Source organism: Grus americana, chromosome 3 (genome assembly GCF_028858705.1).
Source record: "Grus americana isolate bGruAme1 chromosome 3, bGruAme1.mat, whole genome shotgun sequence".
In the NCBI taxonomy this organism is placed as follows: Eukaryota; Metazoa; Chordata; class Aves; order Gruiformes; family Gruidae; genus Grus; species Grus americana.
In genome coordinates this window covers 111,947,762-111,959,996 of record NC_072854.1, presented here as the reverse complement: position 1 = coordinate 111,959,996, position 12,235 = coordinate 111,947,762, and the positions used below count along the sequence as shown (strand labels likewise).

Sequence of the window (12,235 nt, the reverse complement as noted above, 5' to 3'; positions counted from 1 at the left end):
TTGCCTCTGTTTCCAAGGACAAACTCCCTAAAGCGGCACCACAGAGGTATTGCCACACCTTGCTAAGCGAGAGCCCCCGGCAGCAAATTCTGCTTACTAACACCAGGCCCACGTTGCCCTTGCCAGGAAAAAAAAAATGTAGATTAAGACACATGCGGAAAATAAGAGGCGAAATAGAAATTCCAGGTGTTCAAATGCACATTCTTATTATTACGTGAGCCCAACAGTAGAAGAACGTAAGGCTGCTAGATTAAACGCGTGAACGCCATCAGTTTTTCCCTCGTTGCGTGTTTCTGCCGTGCACACGTCATGAAGGTCTGGCCCTGCAAGCTGGACTTCCCCAGCTCTCAATCAGTCCTAGGACACAAATGTCACATCTGACACATGCCAGGAGCCTGTATGAGGTCACAGTGCACTTCCGTGACAAGCCAAGGCATGTCCCCAAGGCCACCTGGCAGCAGGCACCAGAACCTCTCCTGACCGAGAGGTTGCCTGCTCACCCTCGCCGCGCTCCGCGACCGAGAGCTGCAGCAGTCAAGTAGTTCATCCACTCCAAGTCCGATGGCCAAGGCCGAGAAAGGTGAAGCACTGCTGCTCCTCCCAGGGAGGTTTCGCACCGGGCCTCTGTCAGGGAAGCCCTTCGGTAACTCTTCTGCTCTTGCCGTAGGCTTTGTAGCCACCTCCAACACGGACGGAGCCTACGTGGGCACCTGGAGACCTCATCGCCCACGAGGTCCCATCCTGGCGCAGTTCACCAGCCCGGGACCCAAATACTCAATCCCTGGGACAACAGGTAAAACCACCATCGCAAGGGGGGTGCACCACACCCACTACCTCCAGGGGACAAGCAGCCACAGCTCCATTCCCCTTTGCTCCAGGCCTCCATGCTCTCATGCCAAGTTAGCTGAGCAACTGTTTTGGGGTGCAATACTTCATAACAACAGCATTTTGGCGGTATTCTGATGAATTGCACAATGCCTACGTCGTTCTTGCTGGAAGTCATTGTACCACCGTGTTGGCCTGCTGGCATCACGCTTGGAGGAAAAAGTCGCACAGGAAGGGAATTTCTTCAGGCCAGCAACTCCAGCCACTCCACTTCTTAGAAACTAGCTTTAAATATGCCGTTGCAGGCAGGTGTCCTTTCACAAGCTTTTCTTCCTAGGATACCTGGCTCACAATCCCACCAAAACCAAAGCCCCTGCATACACATTGCGAGGGGCCAAACCACCCATGACAGACAGCTCGTCTCCGGGTCCTCGGTACTATGTCCAGCCCTCCATCACCAGGCATGGGAAGCACACGGCTCCAGCACAGCACATTTGCGGACTTCCCAAGGTGAAGACAGAGATCACCCCTGGACCAAGTGAGTACCATTTCTCTAGCACTTCCTTCAGGCAAGACAAGCGCGCCTTCCTTTTGCCCTGTGCTACTGGCGTACAAAACGTCAGCTTGCACCCTGAAGAGGCTTCAGAGGTTTCCAGACGGAAAGCGAACAAGGCTGAGCGCCTCCTCCTGACCTTTCCCCTTTGGCTTGAGGAAAAGAGCCCAGCTTCACTGCTTTTCTCTGCTTCTCCTCTGCCCTAGGCGACTACTCCACCGACAAGGCCGACAAACACCTCTACCAGTGCGCGCCGGTGCAGTCCATGGCCTTCCGGCACAAGGCTCTCAAAACCAACCAATCTCCAGGTGAGGGAACTCGGGCAAATACGCAAACACTTGCAGCCTGCGTGCCCTCCAGGGAAAATGTGCCGAGCGGCTTTTTCAACAGGCCTAGGGAAAAGCCTGCACAGCAGGACAAGCTTGCTTGGTGTCCCAGAGCACCAGCTTCTCCCACCCCACAGAAGGACTGGCAACTCAGGCTTGGAGCTGCCAACACACGCTGCATGCGACAGAAGACGGAGGCATTGGGAGGAGGGGCGAGGCATCCTTCCTGCTCCTTGTAGCAGGCTTGGCAGGCTGCTTCTCTCCCGCTCTGGTACCGCTCCTCTCCCTGCAGGACTCACACGCGCTCTCTTCCCATTGCCCTTCCAGGTCCTGGCACCTACACCCTGCCTCGGCTGGTGGGACCCAACACAGCCTACACCCACGCCAGCCCGTGCTACTCCATGAAAGGGAGGAGTAAGCACAATGGCTTTGCTGAAGACCTCTCCAAGGTGAGCTATGCGTCTCTGCTCTCTCACGTCAGCAGCTGAAGCTCAGCTTCTCTCCTCGGGGCAGAAGGACTCCAGCGCCTGCTGCAGCCTCTCGTAACGCACGCTTCTATGCGCCAGCGGCAAAACCCGAGAAGCCACGGGGTCCCCTGGCTCTCCTGCTGTTAACAGTGGGAGAGGGGATGCTCTGTTGACACCTGCGGTGCCTCGTTTTCCAGCACTAACAGTTCTGGTGGGGCAAAGCTCATCGGCACTGATGGGAACCTCCCTCCTCCTCGGGGAAATCTGCCTCTCTGCAGGGAAACAGGAGGTGCCCTTGTTCCCATCGCTCCGCGCCCCTCACACCACTTCTCTGGCCAGCCAGCTCAACTCGCGCAGCCCCTGTGGGCACTTGGCAAGAATCGGCACCTGCCTTTTGTACCCAGCAACCTCCCCGCCTCTCTTACAGACGCCAGGTCCTGCTGCATTCCCCAAAGTGGAACTGGACATCTACAAAAAGAAGGCTCCCATGTACACAATGGGAACCAAAAGTGGACTTGGAGGCGAGAAAACAGTGAAGCCAGGGCCAGCAGACTACTGCCTGGGAAAGGTAAGGCAGCCTGCCCTCTCCTCCTCTGCTTGTCAACAACCAGCCCTTAAGCATCTCCCCCTGCTGACAGGGCTTCTGAGAACTCAAGACCGCCTTTTCAAAAACAAGGCACCACGGTCACCTGTTTTTCTTCTCACTTTTCTCCTTCCAGGTGACGCTGACCAGGCCCCAGGCACCTGCTCCCACTTTTGGACTCCGTCATTCCCTCTACACCACTCCTCTAATATCTTTGATAGAACTCTAATAAAACAACGTACCCCCAAAGATCTGGCCTGTTTGCCTTCATCTGTGGGAAGAGGGGCTGTGCATGAGTGAGGACAATCACCTCTCTCCATTTCACGTCTACGCCTCAACCAAGACATGGCAAGACGAGGACGAGGGCAGAGCACCGAGATCAGCAGCGTAAGCCAGGCAGAGAGTTCTGACAGCACTCTTTCACCTGAACGGAGCTAAACACTGCCCCGTGAAAGCAGTCCAGCCCTTCCCCACATGCTCTGCCCCCATAGCCAAGCGTCCCACAGGCACGGGGGGGGACCCCCAAGGACTGAGCTGCAAACGACAGCTTTGTTGTGTGAGACGGGAAGAGCTCAATTCTTCCAGAAGATAGCGTGAGCTTTATTGTACTTCTTCACAGTCCATTCAAAATGGGAGGGACCAACGATTACACCCAACAGCGTGCACCAGCATCTCGGCTGTGATGGATGGCAGAGTCCGTCAGGCCTTGGGGAACAGACCTTTGCTCTTCTCAGCAACCTGCCAGGAGACGCGCCCTGGCCTGACAGAGGTGTTGGCAGACTTCAGCCCTTTGCACAGCTGCAAGGAGGAAACAACCCCATCTTCCCCAGCCCTCGCGGCCTACGGCACTGTGCAATTCTTTCAGGTTTCTACCACCGGGAAGTCACAGAAACCTGGAGATACTGAAGGCAGAGGAAGTTTTTTGCTGCTGCCCTACCTGCCCATCTACCTTTTCCCATTATTAGTCTGCCTGTACACCGAGGGTCACATCAAAGAACAAATGTTTCCTGCTGGTGATGTGAGATTGCCTTTAACTTGTGCCATGTATCAGGGCTGGAATTTGAAGTTCCCCGGCACACTTTCCATTTGTAATTGGCTGTTATCTCCAAGGGGAGCCTAACTGGCAAGTTGCAACCTGGTGACACTTCTCTACAGGGAGAAGAGGAAGGGCCAACACATTTTCTCTTGGTGAGAGAGGTTTGGCTGTTTGGGAGATACTGTGGAACATGAGGGGGCTTCTTCAACTTTTCTCATCAGCTCATTTCAGTAATAGAGACTGGTGCTGGCTGCACGCTTAAGCGGACCATCAATCTCAGCTCTGTGTGCCACCAAATCTCTTAAAAAGAGGGATATGGGCCAGGCTGGAATGATATATGTACCTAGAAAGAAAAATGGGAGCTTCTGCTTCTTGCATATACTGAGACGTGGCTTGTGAGTGCAATGGGAAGACTTGGTGACTGGATGTGATGGTCTAGGTATGTTGGCGTGAACTCCCCAAGCCTCTCGTGAATAGCGCAGCCAGCCACAGAGTGCTTGCTTCGGGGCTCCTTTTCAGCCTTGCTCGACTAGGATTCGAGGCCGATGATGTGTCTGTTCCGCCTTACTGTCTCCAGGAGAGCAAGAGAAACCCCCTCCTGCACGATCCCGTTACCACTTGGGGTGTTATCAGGAAGCTTGACAGAGCAGTGAATCATAGAATATTAAGGTTGTACAAGATCTCTAAGATCATCAAGACCAAACGTCGACCCAAAACCACCATGTCTACTAAACCATGTCCCAAGTGCCACGTCTACAGGTTTTTTGAACACCTTCAGGGATGGTCACTCCACCACCTCTCTGGCAGCCTGTTCCAATGCCTGACCACTCTTTTGGTGAAGAAATGTTTCCTAATATCTAATCTAAATCCCCCCTTGATCCAACTTAAGACCATTTCCTCTTGTCCTTTTGCTAGTTACCTGGGAGAAGAGACCAACACCCACCCGGCTACAACCTCCTTTCAGGTAGTTGTAGAGAGCAATAAAGTCTCCACTCAGCCTCCTCTTCTCCAGGCTAAATAACCCCAGTTCCCTCAGCCGCTCCTCATAAGACTTGTGCTCCAGTCCCTTGACCAGCTTCATTGCCCTTCTCTGGACATGCTCCAGCACCTCAATGTCCTTCTTGTAGTGAGGGGCCCAAAACTGAACACAGTATTTGAGGTGCAGCCTCCCCAGAGCCGAGTACAGGGGCACAATCACTTCCCTACTCCTGCTGGCCACACTATTGCTGATACAAGCCAGGATGCTGTTGCCCTTCTTGGCCACCTGAGCACACTGCTGGCTCACGTTCAGCCAGATGTCAACCAGCACACCCAGGTCCTTTTCTGCTAGGCAGCTTTCCAGCCACTCTTCCCCAAGCCTCTAGCGTTGCATGGGGTTGTTGTGACGAAAGTCCAGGACCTGGCACTTGCCTGGTTAAACTTCATACAGTTGGCCTCGGCCCATCGATCCAGCCTGTCCAGATCCCTCTACAGAGCCTTCCTACCCTCAAGCAGATCAACACTCCCACCCAGTTTGGTGTCATCTGCAAACTTACTGAGGGTGCATTCAATCCCCTCGTCTAGATCATCGATAAAGATATTAAGTTTGGCCCCAAGACTGAGTCCTGGGGAACACCGCTTGTGAGTGGCTGCCAACTGGATTTAACTCCGCTCACCCCAACTCTCTGGGCTCGGCCTTCCAGCTATTTTTTTTTTTTTACCTAGCGAAGAGTGCACCTGTCTATGCCATGAGCTGCCAGCCTCTCTAAGAGAATGCTGTGGGAGACAGTATGGAAGGCTTTACTAAAGTCCAGGTAGATAACATCCACGGGCCTTCCTTCAGCTCTCCGTCCCTGTCTTCCAGCTCAGGGGGCTGAATGCCCTGGGGACAGCTGGTCTGACTATTAAAGACTGAGGCAGAGAAGGCATTAAGTACCTCAGCCTTTTCCTCATCCTTGGTGGCTGTGTTCCCCTCTGCATCCAATAAAGGATGGAGAGTCTCCTCAGCTCTCTTTTTGTTGTTAATGTATTTGTAAAAGCATTTTTTGTTATCCCTTACAACAGTGGCCAGATTGAGTTCTAGCTGGGCTTTTGCCTTTCTAATTTTATCTCTGCATGACCTAACAAGATCCCTCTATTCTTCTTGAGTTGCCTGACCCTTCTTCAAAGAGTGGTAGACTCTCCTTTTTTTTCCCCTGAGTCTCAGCCAAAGTTCCATGTTCAGCCAGGTCGGTCATCTTCCCTGCCGGTTCTTCTTACAGCACGTGGGGACGGCTTGCTCCCGTGCGTTTAAGACTTCCTTCTTAAAGAATGCCCAGCCTTCCTGAACCCCTTTTCCCTTCAGGACTGTCTCCCAAGGGACTCTCTTAACCAGTGTCCTGAGCAGGCCAAAGTCTGCCCTCCAGAAGTCCGTGTTAGTGGTTTTGCTGATCCCCCTCCTTACTTCACCATGAATCAAAAACTCTATCACTTCATGGTCGCTAAGCCCAAGACGGCCTCCGACCACCACATCTCCCACCAGTCCTTCTCTGTTTGTGAAGAGCAGGCTGAGCGAGACATCTCCCCTGGTAGGCTCGCTTACCAGCTGTGTCAGGAAGTTATCTTCCACACACTCCAGGAACCTCCTAGACTGTTTCCCCTGCTATGTTGCATTTCCAGCAGACGTCTGGTAAGTTGAAGTCCCCCACAAGAACAAGGACTAGCGGTTGTGAGACTTCTGCCAGCTGCTTGTAGAATGCTTCATCTGCCTCTTCATCCTGGCTGGGTGGTCTGTAACAGACTCCCAGCAGGATATCTGCATTGCTGGCCTTCCCTCTCATCCTTATCCATAAGCACTCGACCTTATTATCACAATCGTCGAGCTCTATACAATCGAAACACTCCCTAACATACAGAGCCACCTCACCGCCTCTCCTTCCATGCCTATCCCTTCTGAAGAGCTTATGGCCATCCATGGCAGCACTCCAGTCATGAGACTTGTCCCACCACGTTTCTGTGATGGCAACTAAGTCACAGCTATCCTGCTGCACAATGGCTTCCAGTTCCTCCTGTTTGTTGCCCATGCTGCGTGCATTGGTGTGGATGCACTTGAGCTGGGCTTTCAATTTCACCCCCAACACTGGCATGCTACCCCTAGGCTCCTCTCTAGTGAGCCTGGTTATACTTCCTTCCCACTTCGATCCTAGTTTAAAGCCCTCTCGATGAGCCTCACCAGCTCATGAGAATCCTTTTCCTTCTTTGAGATAGCTGGACTCCATTAGTCGCCAGCAGACCCAGTGCCATGTAAACCTCCCCATAATCAAAAAACCCCAAAATCCCACCGGTGGCACCAGCCTCTGAGCCACATGTTGATCAGTTAAGTTTTCCTGTTCCTTTCAGTATTCTTCCCTGCCACTGACGGGATTGAGGAAAACACTACCTGTGCTCCTGATCCTTCAACTAATCGTCCTAGTGCCCTGAAGTCCCTTTTCATCACTTTTGGACTTCTCTCTGCAACCTCATCACTGCCAACCTGCATAACCAACAGCGGATAATAATCAGAGGGCTGTACCAGACCAGGGAGTTTCCCGGTAACGTCTCTAATCCGGGCCCCAGGGGGGCAGCAGACTTCCCTGTGGGATGCGCCTAGTTGGCAGATTGGGCCCTCTGTTCCCCTCAGAAGGGACTCGCCTATGACAATTACCCTCCTTTTTTTCTTAACAGAGGCAGTCAAAAGGCAAGGGGTTGACTGACTCACCCTAGGCAACCCCCTAGATGGACCTTCACTTACATTCTCATTTACCTGGCCCTCCAGTTCCAGAGCCCCATATCTGTTGTATAAGGGAAACTGGGAGAGTGAGGGAGGCTGGGAGGGGATTCGCCTGCTACCCCAAGCAGGGACCTGTTTCCATTCCCCCTTGTCTCTAAGGTCCTCTCCTTCTACTTGGTGGCAAGAGGGTAGGGGATCCTCTGCTTCTTGTGGAGCACCCATCGGCTGCCTTGGCCTCAGGGATGATAGGGTGTGGCTCCACCAATCTATCTCCCTCTCATACTCCCCGATACCCCTTAATCTTTCCACTTCCTCTTTCAGCTCTGCCACCAGGCTGAACAGATCATCCACCTGGTCACACCAAAACCGGCTGTTGTCACTGCTGCCCTCCGGTCCCAGTGACAGGCTCACGCACTCCCTGCAGCCAGAGACCTGGACAGCTGTATGTTTGCATGGGAACTCCATGTGGGTTGCCATATTCCTTCTGTCAATGGCTTTCAGGCAAGTGGAAACCATAGCCCGTCCTCTCCTGGGAGGGGGATGACCACCAGGTGAGCTGCCCTTTAGAACCAGGATGAGTACCGTGCCCTACCCACACACCCAGCCTGCGCAAACTGCCTCGCAAACTGCCGCGCCACATCCTGCCTGCCCCCCCATCATTCGCCATGCTCCTGGCCGCTTGCGCTCCCTGGGGACTGCTCTTGTATGCGAGCGGGTTTGGCTGCCTTCGCTTTTGTCCCCGCCGAGTCAGAGCTGCCTCTCATCAGGAGCTCCCTCTCTTCTGCTCCGGGGAACCCTCTCTCTCCCTGTGCTTTTGCCTGTGCAGTTTTGCCGCTTTAGGAAGGGGCCATCATGGCAATCCCCCGCTCCAGAGCCCTTCGCCTCAGTGGCTTTGCTGAAAGGGCGGGTACACGGGGTTTTAAACTGCCGCCTTCGCTCTCATCCCCGCCCACGCTGAGACAGAGGTGCCTCTCCTCAGCAGCTCCCTCTTTTCTGCCCCGGGGGGGCCACAGAGGAATCCTCTCTCTCCCTGTGCTTTTGCCTGTGCAGTTTTGCCGCTTTAGGAAGGGGCCCTCATGGCAATCCCCCGCTCCAGAGCCCTTCGCCTCAGTGGCTTTGCTGAAAGGGCGGGTACACTGGGTTTTAAACTGCCGCCTTCCCTCTCATCCCCGCCCACGCTGAGACAGAGCTGCCTCTCGGCACTAGCTCCCTTTTTCTGCCCCTGGGGGTACTGGCTTGGGAACCCTCTCTCTCTCCCTCTGCTTTTGCGTTTGCGGGTGGCAGCAGTCACAAGAGCAGAAAAGACAATTGTTTAAAAATCATGCCAGATTTTCAGAAGTAACCTCTGAGGAGGCTCAGAAAGGAGAAAGGATGGCATTTCAGGTGAGGAAGTCTCCAGGACAACTTTTGACATTCAGAGTCAACCACCCTGTAAAATGAAAGCCCAGCAGCTCACCTGTACGTGAGCCAGCTGCGGGCAGAGGCAGGGCGTACTAGGATGAGTTGGGCACTGCAGGACGCTTATCCCACCACCCTAAGCCTCTTACTTTCTCCTATAGCCAATAGGGTTGGGAAGTACAGGGGAAGCACATTTATCTTGTGCCAGAATGTGATGGTTTTGGTGCTGCGTGATGGCTTCTGTCATGCCTCAAACATGGTAACTACCTTTTCTTGCATAACCTAGAAAGTACACACGAGTCTGCACAATTTCTTCTGCACATTGGGAAAGGCCTCTCTTGCCTCTGTTTCCAAGGACAAACTCCCTAAAGCGGCACCACAGAGGTATTGCCACACCTTGCTAAGCGAGAGCTCCCGGCAGCAAATTCTGCTTACTAACACCAGGCCCACGTTGCCCTTGCCAGGAAAAAAAAATGTAGATTAAGACACATGCGGAAAATAAGAGGCGAAATAGAAATTCCAGGTGTTCAAATGTACATTCTTATTATTACGTGAGCCCAACAGTATAAGAACGTAAGGCTGCTAGATTAAACGCGTGAACGCCATCAGTTTTTCCCTTGTTGCGTGTTTCTGCCGTGCACACGTCATGAAGGTCTGGCCCTGCAAGCTGGACTTCCCCAGCTCTCAATCAGTCCTAGGACACAAATGTCACATCTGACACATGCCAGGAGCCTGTATGAGGTCACAGTGCACTTCCGTGACAAGCCAAGGCATGTCCCCAAGGCCACCTGGCAGCAGGCACCAGAACCTCTCCTGACCGAGAGGTTGCCTGCTCACCCTCGCCGCGCTCCGCGACCGAGAGCTGCAGCAGTCAAGTAGTTCATCCACTCCAAGTCTGATGGCCAAGGCCGAGAAAGGTGAAGCACTGCTGCTCCTCCCAGGGAGGTTTCGCACCGGGCCTCTGTCAGGGAAGCCCTTCGGTAACTCTTCTGCTCTTGCCGTAGGCTTTGTAGCCACCTCCAACACGGACGGAGCCTACGTGGGCACCTGGAGACCTCATCGCCCACGAGGTCCCATCCTGGCGCAGTTCACCAGCCCGGGACCCAAATACTCAATCCCTGGGACAACAGGTAAAACCACCATCGCAAGGGGGGTGCACCACACCCACTACCTCCAGGGGACAAGCAGCCACAGCTCCATTCCCCTTTGCTCCAGGCCTCCATGCTCTCATGCCAAGTTAGCTGAGCAACTGTTTCGGGGTGCAATACTTCATAACAATAGCATTTTGGCGGTATTCTGATGAATTGCACAATGCCTACGTCGTTCTTGCTGGAAGTCATTGTACCACCGTGTTGGCCTGCTGGCATCACGCTTGGAGGAAAAAGTCGCACAGGAAGGGAATTTCTTCAGGCCAGCAACTCCAGCCACTCCACTTCTTAGAAACTAGCTTTAAATATGCCGTTGCAGGCAGGTGTCCTTTCACAAGCTTTTCTTCCTAGGATACCTGGCTCACAATCCCACCAAAACCAAAGCCCCTGCATACACATTGCGAGGGGCCAAACCACCCATGACAGACAGCTCGTCTCCGGGTCCTCGGTACTATGTCCAGCCCTCCATCACCAGGCATGGGAAGCACACGGCTCCAGCACAGCACATTTGCGGACTTCCCAAGGTGAAGACAGAGATCACCCCTGGACCAAGTGAGTACCATTTCTCTAGCACTTCCTTCAGGCAAGACAAGCGCGCCTTCCTTTTGCCCTGTGCTACCGGCGTACAAAACGTCAGCTTGCACCCTGAAGAGGCTTCAGAGGTTTCCAGACGGAAAGCGAACAAGGCTGAGCGCCTCCTCCTGACCTTTCCCCTTTGGCTTGAGGAAAAGAGCCCAGCTTCACTGCTTTTCTCTGCTTCTCCTCTGCCCTAGGCGACTACTCCACCGACAAGGCCGACAAACACCTCTACCAGTGCGCGCCGGTGCAGTCCATGGCCTTCCGGCACAAGGCTCTCAAAACCAACCAATCTCCAGGTGAGGGAACTCGGGCAAATACGCAAACACTTGCAGCCTGCGTGCCCTCCAGGGAAAATGTGCCGAGCGGCTTTTTCAACAGGCCTAGGGAAAAGCCTGCACAGCAGGACAAGCTTGCTTGGTGTCCCAGAGCACCAGCTTCTCCCACCCCACAGAAGGACTGGCAACTCAGGCTTGGAGCTGCCAACACACGCTGCATGCGACAGAAGACGGAGGCATTGGGAGGAGGGGCGAGGCATCCTTCCTGCTCCTTGTAGCAGGCTTGGCAGGCTGCTTCTCTCCCGCTCTGGTACCGCTCCTCTCCCTGCAGGACTCACACGCGCTCTCTTCCCATTGCCCTTCCAGGTCCTGGCACCTACACCCTGCCTCGGCTGGTGGGACCCAACACAGCCTACACCCACGCCAGCCCGTGCTACTCCATGAAAGGGAGGAGTAAGCACAATGGCTTTGCTGAAGACCTCTCCAAGGTGAGCTATGCGTCTCTGCTCTCTCACGTCAGCAGCTGAAGCTCAGCTTCTCTCCTCGGGGCAGAAGGACTCCAGCGCCTGCTGCAGCCTCTCGTAACGCACGCTTCTATGCGCCAGCGGCAAAACCCGAGAAGCCACGGGGTCCCCTGGCTCTCCTGCTGTTAACAGTGGGAGAGGGGATGCTCTGTTGACACCTGCGGTGCCTCGTTTTCCAGCACTAACAGTTCTGGTGGGGCAAAGCTCATCGGCACTGATGGGAACCTCCCTCCTCCTCGGGGAAATCTGCCTCTCTGCAGGGAAACAGGAGGTGCCCTTGTTCCCATCGCTCCGCGCCCCTCACACCACTTCTCTGGCCAGCCAGCTCAACTCGCGCAGCCCCTGTGGGCACTTGGCAAGAATCGGCACCTGCCTTTTGTACCCAGCAACCTCCCCGCCTCTCTTACAGACGCCAGGTCCTGCTGCATTCCCCAAAGTGGAACTGGACATCTACAAAAAGAAGGCTCCCATGTACACAATGGGAACCAAAAGTGGACTTGGAGGCGAGAAAACAGTGAAGCCAGGGCCAGCAGACTACTGCCTGGGAAAGGTAAGGCAGCCTGCCCTCTCCTCCTCTGCTTGTCAACAACCAGCCCTTAAGCATCTCCCCCTGCTGACAGGGCTTCTGAGAACTCAAGACCGCCTTTTCAAAAACAAGGCACCACGGTCACCTGTTTTTCTTCTCACTTTTCTCCTTCCAGGTGACGCTGACCAGGCCCCAGGCACCTGCTCCCACTTTTGGACTCCGTCATTCCCTCTACACCACTCCTCTAATATCTTTGATAGAACTCTAA

At 54.1% G+C, this 12,235-nt stretch overlaps 2 protein-coding genes across 2 annotated transcripts; both read left to right on the top strand.

Moving 5' to 3' along the window:
- Window positions 1-561: 561 nt before the first annotated feature.
- LOC129204572 (outer dense fiber protein 3-like) lies at window positions 562-2,983 on the top strand. The gene is made up of 6 exons (XM_054820797.1): window positions 562-793; window positions 1,163-1,363; window positions 1,585-1,686; window positions 2,032-2,153; window positions 2,599-2,739; window positions 2,891-2,983. Exons 1-6 carry the CDS (start codon window positions 562-564, stop codon window positions 2,981-2,983), a joined length of 891 nt encoding a protein of 296 aa, XP_054676772.1.
- A 6,830-nt stretch (window positions 2,984-9,813) lies between these two features.
- LOC129204571 (outer dense fiber protein 3-like) lies at window positions 9,814-12,235 on the top strand. Its single transcript, XM_054820796.1, has 6 exons — window positions 9,814-10,045; window positions 10,415-10,615; window positions 10,837-10,938; window positions 11,284-11,405; window positions 11,851-11,991; window positions 12,143-12,235. Exons 1-6 carry the CDS (start codon window positions 9,814-9,816, stop codon window positions 12,233-12,235), a joined length of 891 nt encoding a protein of 296 aa, XP_054676771.1.

Coding starts and splice junctions, on each gene's coding strand:
- LOC129204572 (XM_054820797.1), top strand. CDS start 562: ATGGCCAAGGCCGAGAAAGGTGAAGCACTGCTGCTCCTCCCAGGGAGG. Junction 1,364..1,584: donor AGAGATCACCCCTGGACCAA/GTGAGTACCATT, acceptor CCTCTGCCCTAG/GCGACTACTCCACCGACAAG. Junction 1,687..2,031: donor CAAAACCAACCAATCTCCAG/GTGAGGGAACTC, acceptor TTGCCCTTCCAG/GTCCTGGCACCTACACCCTG.
- LOC129204571 (XM_054820796.1), top strand. CDS start 9,814: ATGGCCAAGGCCGAGAAAGGTGAAGCACTGCTGCTCCTCCCAGGGAGG. Junction 10,046..10,414: donor CTCAATCCCTGGGACAACAG/GTAAAACCACCA, acceptor TTTTCTTCCTAG/GATACCTGGCTCACAATCCC. Junction 10,616..10,836: donor AGAGATCACCCCTGGACCAA/GTGAGTACCATT, acceptor CCTCTGCCCTAG/GCGACTACTCCACCGACAAG.